The sequence below is a fragment of the Lycium barbarum genome, chromosome 1 (genome assembly GCF_019175385.1).
Source record: "Lycium barbarum isolate Lr01 chromosome 1, ASM1917538v2, whole genome shotgun sequence".
In the NCBI taxonomy this organism is placed as follows: Eukaryota; Viridiplantae; Streptophyta; class Magnoliopsida; order Solanales; family Solanaceae; genus Lycium; species Lycium barbarum.
Genome location: NC_083337.1, coordinates 107148114 through 107159361, shown reverse-complemented (window position 1 = coordinate 107159361; position 11248 = coordinate 107148114). Strand labels below are relative to the sequence as shown.

The following is an 11248-nucleotide window of genomic DNA, read 5'->3' as shown; positions in this document are numbered from 1 at the left end:
TTCTCTCAACTTCCATGCACCAAATTTTAGCCCAAATCAAGTTTAATCTCTGGATTCAGGTTCGGACAACATATAGTTGCGGTTATAAAATTGTATTGTGGTGAATCTTAGCTGGAGTTCAAGGTGAATATTGAAGGTATAGCGGTTCTAGTGGGAGTAAGGTATGAATCTTCTTTTATTAGTATTGATTTAGGAATATTTACAAGAATAAGAGATATAAATTGTGGTGTTGGTATTGTTGGTTTGTGGATTGAAGTTGAAGAAAGTTTTGGATGGAATTGTACATATTTATCTTGTAGAATCTTGATGGTATTGTTGTTGATATTGTTGCTATTGTTTGGGAGTTGTTTTGGTATTTGCAGGAAGTAAAGAATATAGGGGAAATGTTGCCCAAATTTTCATAACCCAAATTAGTTTTCGATAACTAGTACGAATAAGTTGATGGGAGAGTATGATTAAAGATGTATTTCTCGTTATATATAGGTTTGGGTGAAAGGCAGGCACCGAAGTAAAGGATTCCTTGAGTGGTAGCTTGGCAAATAAGGTATGTAAGGTGTTCGTTTCTCTCTGTTTCCTTGGCACGAATCCAACTAGAGCATGAATATGAGCGTTCCATAATAAAATTACTCCATTCCTATGTCATGTGGCTTAACTCTTAATGTCTTAGTTATTTGATTGATTCTTGGTACATTATCATGTTTATCATCGTTAAGTTATTTCTTTGGATTCGACACGAATCCCATAATATAAATCGGAGGTTACCGACCTTATGTCACTCCGATAAAGATGTAGATTTCATATGAGCTTTCATGCACACTATTTACATTATGCATATATAACCTATTATACTTATGGATCGAGCCGTACGTTCCTCGACAATAACATATGATAATTATGGATTGGGTCGTACGTTCCTCAGCACTAAAATATTATATTTATGGATCGGGTCGTACGTTCCTCGGCACTAACATGTGATATATATATGGATCGGGTCGTACGTTTCTTGGCACTAACATATATGGATTGGGCTGCACGTTCCGCAGCACTAACACTTATATGATATGACATATATATATATATATATATATATATATAATGTTTAAGGTTCATGCATTGCATATCGTATGTTCTCAGCTGAAAGGTTACCTATACTCTCTCTATATTTCCATCCTACTTATGTTATTGATTCCAGCCGTACATACTCAGTACTTTTATCCGTACTGACGTCCCATTGCACGAGACGCTGCATTTCGTCCTGCAGGCTCTGACAGGGTTATTGAGGAGCGACCGCAATAGGATTTTCCAGCTCAGTGGTGTCAGCAAGTGACACTACTCCGGACTTGCTATCTTTTGGTACCTTCTGCTAGTGTAATACATGTTTATATGTACACTCTTAGAGGCTGGTAGACATAGTGGGGTATGTAAGTATTGTATATGGTCATGTTGGCCTTGTTTTGGCCTGTGATACTTTCTTGTTAGCCCTGCCGGCGTATAATGCTCGTGGTGTTGTAGCGACCTTGCCGGTTCGCATATGTATGGAGATGTTGGATTACTAGATATTTCTATGTTGGGCCTTTTCTGCGTGCATGTGTTCTTTGAATCACGGTATATGATATTGAAAGTAGTTGTTAAGTCAGGTGGTTCCCGCCCTATGGTCGGGGCCCGTCAAACCCCTTGGATTCTTAGCCAAGATTTGCACCCTTTACCCCATATTTGCGCTCCTAGCCACTTTATGTCGCGACCTCTTCATGGTCTTCCCAAGCTATCTCCCAAATGTTGTAGACTCTTGAATTCCTTTCCTCAAGCTCTTCCAATACTCCTCTTCTCATGAACATGGCTTGCAGTACTTGGAGCTCTTTTGCTTGGCTACGTGTGGAAGGTCTTGAGGGACTTGTGCCAACTGGGATCATATCATCCTCCCCTTCTTGGAGAAGATTCGTCCTTGAATCTAAAGGCATACTTACAACACAAGAAGAAAGATTACTTACATTGAAAACATTATGGACATTATACTCACTTGGTAAGTCAATCTTGGAGGCATTGTCATTGATCTTCTCAAGGACTTTGAATGGTCCATCTCCTCTTGAATTCAACTTTCCTTTCCTCAACTGGGGAAACCTCTCTTTCAGGAATTGATCCAAACCCAATCATCAGGTTGGAAGTCCACTTTCTTCCTCCCATGGTTTTGTCTCTTGGCCATTTTGGTGTTGATCTTGTCAATGCTTTCCTTTACCTTGGCATGGATTTTTACCATTTCGATCGCCCTTTGCTTGGCATCTTAACTCACAACAACATCACTAGACAAAGGGGTTAAGTTTAAAAGAATGAAAGGATTAAAATCATAACACACTTCAAATGGGATCATGCCAATAGAGGAACAGAGAGACTATTATAAGCAAACTCAATCAAAGGCAAACGGTCTTCCTATGAAGTGGGTTTTCCTCTAATCATACACCTAAGCATGCTCCTTAGAGTCCTATTCACTACTTTGGTTTGACCATCCGTTTGAGGGTGGCAAGATGTAGAGAACATAAGCTTGGTACCAAATGTACCCCAAAGACTCTTCCAAAAATGACTAAGAAACTTGGAATCCCTATCACTAACAATAGCGCGGGGAACCCCGTGCAATTTAAGCACATGATTCACAAACAAAGATGCTACATGAGATACATCATCACATTTATGGCATGGTATAAAATGAGAAATTTTTGAGAACCTATCTAACAACAAAGATGCTATCATGACCCCTTTTGGTTCTTGGAAGACCCAAAATGAAATCCATAGAAATATCAATCTAAGGACCAATAGGAGTGGGAAGGGGAGTATACATACCTTGATGCCAAGCCTTTGATTTGGCTTGTTTGCACTCCAAGCATTATCCACAAAGCTTTTCCACATCATGCCTCATCTTGGGCCAATAGAATTGTTCATGTAGAATGTCAAGTGCCTTGGACACTCCAAAGTGTCCTATCATACCACCACTATGGGCTTCTTTCACAAACAACTCTCTCCAAGAGCTCATAGGAACACACACCTTGCCATCCTTGAACAAGAACCCATCAACTAGTTGGAACCGGTCAACCCTCTTCCCTTGAGTCAACTCTTCACAAATTTCTTTGAAATCGGGATATTGAGAATAGAATCCCTTAAGTCTTTCAAAACCCATCATTCTAGAAGTCATGGTGTTTAGCAAGACATACCTTCTAGACAAGGCATCCGCCACCACATTTTCTTTACCCTTCTTGTAATGGATCACATAAGGGAAAGCTTCAATAAGTTCCACCCATTTCGCATGTGTCTTGTTGAGTTTTGATTGGCTCTTCAAATGCTTCAAGGATTCATGATCTGAATAAATCAAAAATTTCTTGTGCCACAAATAATGTTGCCAATGGGTCAATACCCTCACAAGTGCATACAACTTCTTGTCATAAGTAGAGTAGTTCAATGACGCCCCTTTTAGCTTTTCACTAAAGTAAGCCAATGGCTTGCCTTCTTGCATCAATACCCCACCTATGCCAACCTCGAACGCATCACACTCAACTTCAAAAGTTTTCTCAAAATTGGGTAATTACAACAATGGTGACGAACTCAACATGGACTTTGATTCTTGGAATGCCTTCTCTTGCTTATCTCCCCAAACAAAAGGAACGTTTTTTTATCAATTCGGTCAAGGGAGAGGCAATTGTACTAAACCCCTGTACAAACCTCCTATAGAAACTTGCCAACTCATGGAAATTTCTCACATCGGTTGCATTTTTAGGAGTTGTCCAAGTTCTAATAGACTCCACCTTTTCATCATCAACCTCCACACCATTTGCACTCACCACAAAACCCAAGAACACCACTTTATCAGCACAAAAGAACATTTCTTGAGATTAGGAAACAACCTCTCATGCAACAATACATCAAATACTTGCCTCAAATGGCCTACATGCTCCTCAATTGATTTGCTATACACAAGAATATCATCAAAATAGCAACCACAAACTTATTGATAGAGGGTTTCAAGACATGGTTCATCAATCTCATAAATGTGCTAAGTGCATTGGTTAGGCCGAATGGCATAACAAGCCACTCATAGAGGCCAAAATTGGTTTTGAAGGCCATTTTCCACTCATCACCGGGGCTCATTCGAATTTGGTGATAGCCACTTCTAAGATCAAATTTTGAAAACACACTTGACCCACAAAGCTAATTCAACATATCATCAAGCCTAGGAATGGGATGGCGATACTTTACCGTGATTTTGTTGACATCTCTACAATCAATGCACATCCTCTAAGTTCCATCTTTATTTGGAACAAGAATCACCAGAACGGCGCATGGGCTAAGACACTTCTTCACTAGACCCGTTTCAAGAATCTCCTCAACTTGCCTTTGCAATTCTTTTGTTTCTTCCGGATTGGTCCTATAAGCCGATTTGTTGGGAATTTGTGAACCCAGCACAAAGTCAATTTGATGTTCAATACCCCTCAATGGAGGTAATCCATTGGTAATTTCCTCTAGAAATAGCTCGTCATATTCCTGCAAAAGAGAAGACACACTACTATGCAAAGTGCTAGTAGTTTGGTTAGTATGCAAAAGAAGTTCTTTGTTTACAAGGCACACCATAAAGTGCCTTTCATCAATTCCTTTCAAACAATTAATTGGTTTGGCCAACATACACCTCTTGGATCCATCTTGAGATGATCCTTCTCCACCAATAGCCACCAAGGATCCCTTATCACGCTTCTCTATTTCCTCCTTTTTAACCCTCTCCTGGAGTTCCTTCATGATTCGACAATCTTCACTCACTTGATAGTGTGTCAATGGGGCAAGAGTGTACTTTCTACCCTCGAACACAAATGAATACTTGTTGGACCTCCCATTATGTTGGGCATCCCTATCAAATTGCTAAGGCCTCCCAAGCAAAAAGTGACAAGCTTGCATAGGTACCACATCACACAAGATCTCATCTTGATACCTTCCAATGCTAAATTTAATAATAGCTTGCTTGGTTACCCTTATTTCACCACACTCATTCAACCATTGAAGTTTGTAAGGACTAGTATGTTTTCTTGTGGGGAATTTCATACTTTCAACCAAGAATTGGCTCACCGCATTGGTACAACTTCCACCATAAATAATCAACGAACACACCTTGTCCAATATTTTGCATCTAGCATGAAATAGATTCTCCTTTTGATCACTCTCCCCTCTAGCTAATGCACCCATGGCTCTCCTAGATATAACGACAAAGTTCAATCTCTCTTCCATCATTTCTTCAACATCATCTTAGGATTCACCCTCATGCTCACTCTTTTCTCCCTCATTATCACTACAAACCCCGCCCTTATCTTCCTCATCGGTTCGGTACCCATCACATAGAACCATAATTGATCATCTATTGGGGCATTCACTTGCAATGTGTCCTCTACCTTGACATTTGAAACATTGAATGGTAGATGGACGAGGGTAGTTAGGTTTGGCATTGCTACCTCTTTTAGCCTTGTAGTCAAATTTGGTTTGAGGTGCTTGAGTGGTGGTCTTGGGCTTCTCCCAAGTGGAACTTTTCCACTTATCTTCACCTTTGTTCCATGTTTAAGATGTGGTGTTCCTTGCCTTGTAAGCTCTCTCTTCCTTCAAATCTGCTTCAACCTTGGAAGCATCATGAAATGCTTCCTCTAGACTCCTATAAGTTTGTAGCCTTATGGGTTTGGAGATCTCCTGATTTAGTTTAGCCACAAATCTTATGAGAGTTTAGTTCAAATGTTCTTCTATTTTGGACTTCATCCTCAAATTTTCAAATTCATTAAAGTACTCCTCAACACTCTTAGAGCCTTGCTTCAACATATATACCTTGTTAAGGACTTCTTGAGAGTAGGTAGGAGGCAAGTACCTCATCTCCATGAGCTCAATCAAGTCATTCCACATAGGAAGCTCAAAGATATGTTGTTGAGCCCTTTCTAGCTTCTTGGATTCCCACCAAGTTGATGCGTGTCCCTCAAATTGAGTGAGGGCATACCTTGTCTTCAAAGCCTCCGACACATTGTTGGTGAGGAATATCCTCTCACTTTGAAACTTCCATTCAAGAAATTTCTCCGGATCACTACTCCCCATGCACTTAGGAAGTGTGACCTTAATGGTATTCAAATTCCGGTCATTCTCTCTATGGGCTTCATTGCCTTGCCATCTCCCTTGGTCTACGACCTTGGAACCTAGAAAATCCACCTTGCCTTCTTCTACCCCGGTTATTCGTCTCTCTACGTCTTCCCCCATGACAATTCTCATCCCACCACCTTTCTTGTTGCATCTCTTATACTCCACGTCATCAATGGGTCTTGATATTGGTTTTAGTAGGGATCTTGTTGTTGGTTTGGGGAGGTGCTTGTGGTATGGTATTTTGTGGGGTTCTTTATGGCATTTGCTCGTTTTGATTGGTTTGGTAGACTTGGGGATAAGTTTTTTGATTAGTGTTTTGGAAGGTAGGTGGTTGGCGTTGCGGAACCCTTTTGGGAGGTGAAAAGGTGTTCGGGGGATAGCACAAGGCATGTGCTTTCCCGAGTGTAAGAGTCGGGGTAGTCTCCATATTCTTACCCAAATCTCTTTCAACATGAAAACGAGGAGTGCCCACTCTACTTGAACTCTCCAAACTCCCTATCCTCCCTTCTATCACCATTACCTTCGATGCCAACTCCGTCAATTGCTTAAGAATCATGTTCAAGGTGTTTGGGTCCTCTACTTCTTAAGTACGATCTCCTTGATTAGACATTATAACCTGCAAAACTAGCAAACGATGTTAGTAGCAAAAGCCTCACGTCACTCGTATGGAACTCTCAATCCTTACCACACTCCCGTTCTATTTCGAAGTTGTTGATGAATCGCTTGACCAATCAAGTTCACACGGTTGCTTATCTTTTATGGTAGAATGGATTCTTGTTCAACTGAATGAAGGACGACTCAAAGCAAACAGACGAGAGTCTATAAAGTTTCAACAAAATAAAATGAAGAAAAGCTTGAAAGAAATTAGCACGAAAGAAATGCGGACACAAGAACTAGTAGACACAAGTAGAAACAACTACTAAATGGCTACTAGTTGAGACACACAAGAAAATGGAATGCTAAAATCAGGAAATAAATAAAAATTTTGGCCCGGGTAGGTGGTAACTTGAAAACAGGGTCTTGAAGCCTCAATTGATCCAATGCATCAATTTGAAATAACAAAAATCTTAAAAATTCTATACTTTTTTTTTGTTCCCTACCTAAGGAATAGAGACACAATCACTTAACAATCAAGGCTCAAATTTGTTTTCAGAAATGAATTGAGATGAAATGAAAATTGGACTTGAAAATGTACCTCAAATTCTACGGTTGGAATTGTGTATTATACGGTCCGTATAATATTGACGGACCATAAGTTGAACCGTAAATGAAGAACATAAGCTCAAAATTTGGTACCCAAATTTATGGACCAAAATTTACGGGCTGTGAAATTTTTACGGTCCGTATTTTCCCACCGTAAATCACGAACAGAATGCAACTTTTGTGGCCTCCAATTTTACGAACCGTAAAATTTATACGGTCCGTACGTGGGATCGTATAATGGCTTCAGTGAATTTTGTGTTAAACTCATTTTTCTCGAAATTTGGACCAAATTTCTTGGATCTGGTGATGTTTCTAGGCTCACACGACGTAGTACTTACCCTTTTGAGCCCAACAAACAACTTTTCACTTGTACTTGGAAATTTTTTGGATTCAACCTTTCTTTTTTGTCTTCTTCTCCAATATGAAGATATGAATGTTCTTAAGAACACCCAAATGCAATCTAGGGCCAATTCAGCTCGTCTTTGCCCCAACTTTCAGATCTAAGCTCCTTATCACTTGGAGAACAAAGCCCAATATCCAATTTGCCTCAATTGCTTCTCAATCACTAAACTCATGTTTGAGTTCTTCAAGCTTGGATGAACTTTCAATGGTGGAATCTTCAAATCTCAACCAAAACACTTCAAACTTCATAACTAGATGTTTTCCACCTTGATAAACTAAAATCCAACCTCAGAAACGTTCAAATCAAACCACCAAAACAATTTTCAATTTTTTATGGGATTTTCAAATTTTTGAGCCTAGGATTAGAGACAATCTCTTAGCCTATGCTCTGATACCAAATGATAGAAACTTAATTGAAACTCTAAGAAATTCAAAAACAACAAAAGGGAAAATAAAAGGTTAGATGAGAATTGGGGGTGAGAGGATTAGAAGGATAGGAACTAGACCCAATTGATAATGAATCCTATAGGCAAACCTAGGTATATCAAACCTAAATTCTCCTAATTTGAACTCAATCAATGAACCTAAGCTATTGGAATTTCAAGGAAGACTCTAATTTGAATCCAAAAATGAGCAATCCTATGTAAACCCAATGGAAATGTAATTCAATTAGCAACTAAGAAATCACACTTAGAAGCAACCAAACAATCTATATTAAGAAAACTAAACAATCTCTCAAAATGAGTTTTTCATCAATATTCAAGCTAAGGATGAAATGAAGGCTAAGTGTCATATTTATACTAAGACTCTTCCATCAAAGGCCCTAAAGTGGCTCTTTGCAAAATTACCCAACATAGGCCTTCATTTGCATCCAATGTCCCTTTACTTGCAATTATGGCCTCCATTTTCAATCTTAACCTTGATTTGGATTCTTAGCCAAGATTTAGACCCTTTAGCCTATATTTGTGCTCCTAGCCACTTTGTGTCGTAACCTCTTCATTGTCTTCCTAAGCTATCTCTCAAATGTTATAGACTCTTGAATTCTTCTCCTCAAGCTCTTCCAACGCTCCTCTTCTCATAAACATGGCTTGGAGTAATTGGAGCTCCTTTGCTTAGCTACGTGTGAAAGGTCTTGAGGGACTTGTGCCAATTGGGATCATATCAGTTTCTAATCTTGCCACTTCTAGTATGCCCACACATCCATCAAAGCATCCTCATTTCTGCTACCTTTATCTTCTGAACATGGGAGTTCTTGACTAACCTACACTCAACTCCCTACAATATAGCCAGTCTAACCACCACTCAGTAGAACTTACCTTAAGTTTTGACGGCACATTCTTATCGAACAAAACACCGAATATGAGCCTACAATTCATCCACTTGCTCCAGTATGATGTGAAACATCCTTGCCGATCTTTCCATTTCCTTGGATTATAGACCCATGGTACTTGAAAATTCCTCTTTCGGGGATGACAATTGTATGTCCATCCTCACTTCCCCATCCACCTCATATGACGTGTCACTGAACTTGCACTCCATGTACTCCATTTAGTCTTGCTCAATCTGAAGCCCTTAGACTCTAGGGTTTGTCTCCAAACCTCCAGTGGATCGTTAACTCTGTTGCTTGACTCGTCGAATAATACTATGTCATTTGCAAATAACATACACCATGGTACATCCTCTTGAATATGCTCTGTTAATTCATCCATCAACAAAACAAATAGAAAAGGGCTAAGAGCTTATTCATGGTGCAACCCCCGATCTGAACTAGAGTGTTTTTGAGTTTCCTTTCACCATCTTCACTCGGGTCTTGGCTCCATTGTACATGTCCTTGATCACTCTAATGTATGCCACAGATACACCTCTAGACTCTAAGTATCTCCATAAAATCTACCTTGATAATTTGTCGTATGCCTTTTCTAGGTTAATGAATACCATCAATATGCCTCTTTTGCTCTCCTTATACTGCTCCATAATCTCCTTATAAGATGAATGAATTCTGCTGTCGATCGCCCCTTCATGAATCTAAATTAGTTCTAAAAAATAGACACATTCTTTTTCATCCTCATCTCGACCACCCTCTCCCAAATCTTCATAGTGTGGTTTAGTAGTTTGATACCCTTATAGTTGTTACAGTTTTGAATATCGCCCTTGTTCTTGTACAATAGGGTCATTATACTCCACCTCCACTCTTTGGGCATTTTAGCCGTTCTAAAATGATGTTAAACAATTCAGTTAACCACCCATAGCTTACATTGTGTGGGTTTTTTTTCAGAATTCCACAAGAATCACATCCGGCCCCATCACTCTTCCCCCTCTCATCTTATTGATTTCCCCCTCAACATCCTCAAACTTAATACACCAATAATACTGAAACATCAACGGATCTCGAGTGATCTAAATCACCGAACAGAATATTCATGTCACCCTCTTCATTTAAGAGTTTATGGAAATGCATCTGTAATCTTCTTTTAATGTGTGTCTCTTCCACCAATACATTGTCATCCTCGTCTTTAATGCACCACGCCTGGTGTAGGTAGTGAGTGTTGAATAGTTGGTTATATAGGGAAAGTGGGTGATCCCACATCGATGGCTAAAGGCCATTGATTGGTCCCTTTAAGTCCTTGTCTACTTTTTTCTTTTGATTAAGAATATTATCATATATTTGATAGTGCAAATATATATATATATATAACTACTTGGACTTGGACTTGGGGCTTGGGTCAGGCCGAATGATGAATTAATTATTTTATTTTATTTCTATAACAGAAAATTTTTATTTGAATTTAGGTTTTAAATTTAAATTGAAAGTAAAAGGACACATCTATTTGTGAAATAAAGTGACTATTCGGAAAAGGCCTGACTTTTGCCCTATAAATTAATGTGAGTTATGTAAGAATTGGTAAAATCTACAAGTATTATATTTGTGCCTTGTTGTATCCTGAAGAAGATTGTCAGTGTTTTCCCTAAATCTGTATACGGGCAATATCTTCTTTAAGGAAAGTCGTTCTCACCACTCAAGCCTTCTTTGTCATTCGTTTCATCTTATAGTTTTCTAACAATCTTAAAGAAGATATTCTGCTATGGAGAGCATTTTTTTCCACTATTGAAAACCCAAAAGAGATCATCAAACTTGACTGTTTTGATGGAACAAACTTTAGTCGTTGGAAGAACAAGATGACTTTCCTACTGACCGCTTTGATTTTTTTTTTTTATGTTCTTGATCCGCAATTGCCTGCACAACCAGAACCTACTCCAGAGGATTCTGAAGATGTAATAGCAAAGAGGAAGAAACGTGAAGATGTTGAATTGCTCTTTTGGGGACATATTCTAAATACATTAACATATTATCTCTATGATCTGTATCAAAATTTAAAGTCTCCGAGTGAAATCTGGACGACATTGCAGACTGCTTATGAAAACAAAAATAGAGGAATTGATAAATTTTTGTATTTGCAATACTTGGAATTTAAAATGCTTGATTCAAAGCCTATTATGGATC

At 38.9% G+C, this 11248-nt stretch overlaps 1 protein-coding gene across 1 annotated transcript; it reads right to left on the bottom strand.

The window, feature by feature from the left end:
* Window positions 1-4278: 4278 nt before the first annotated feature.
* LOC132613407 (uncharacterized) lies at window positions 4279-5256 on the bottom strand. The gene is made up of 3 exons (XM_060327423.1): window positions 4964-5256; window positions 4609-4882; window positions 4279-4524 (listed from the first exon to the last, which is right to left on the bottom strand). Exons 1-3 carry the CDS (start codon window positions 5254-5256, stop codon window positions 4279-4281), a joined length of 813 nt encoding a protein of 270 aa, XP_060183406.1.
* Between the last annotated feature and the right edge of the window lie 5992 nt (window positions 5257-11248).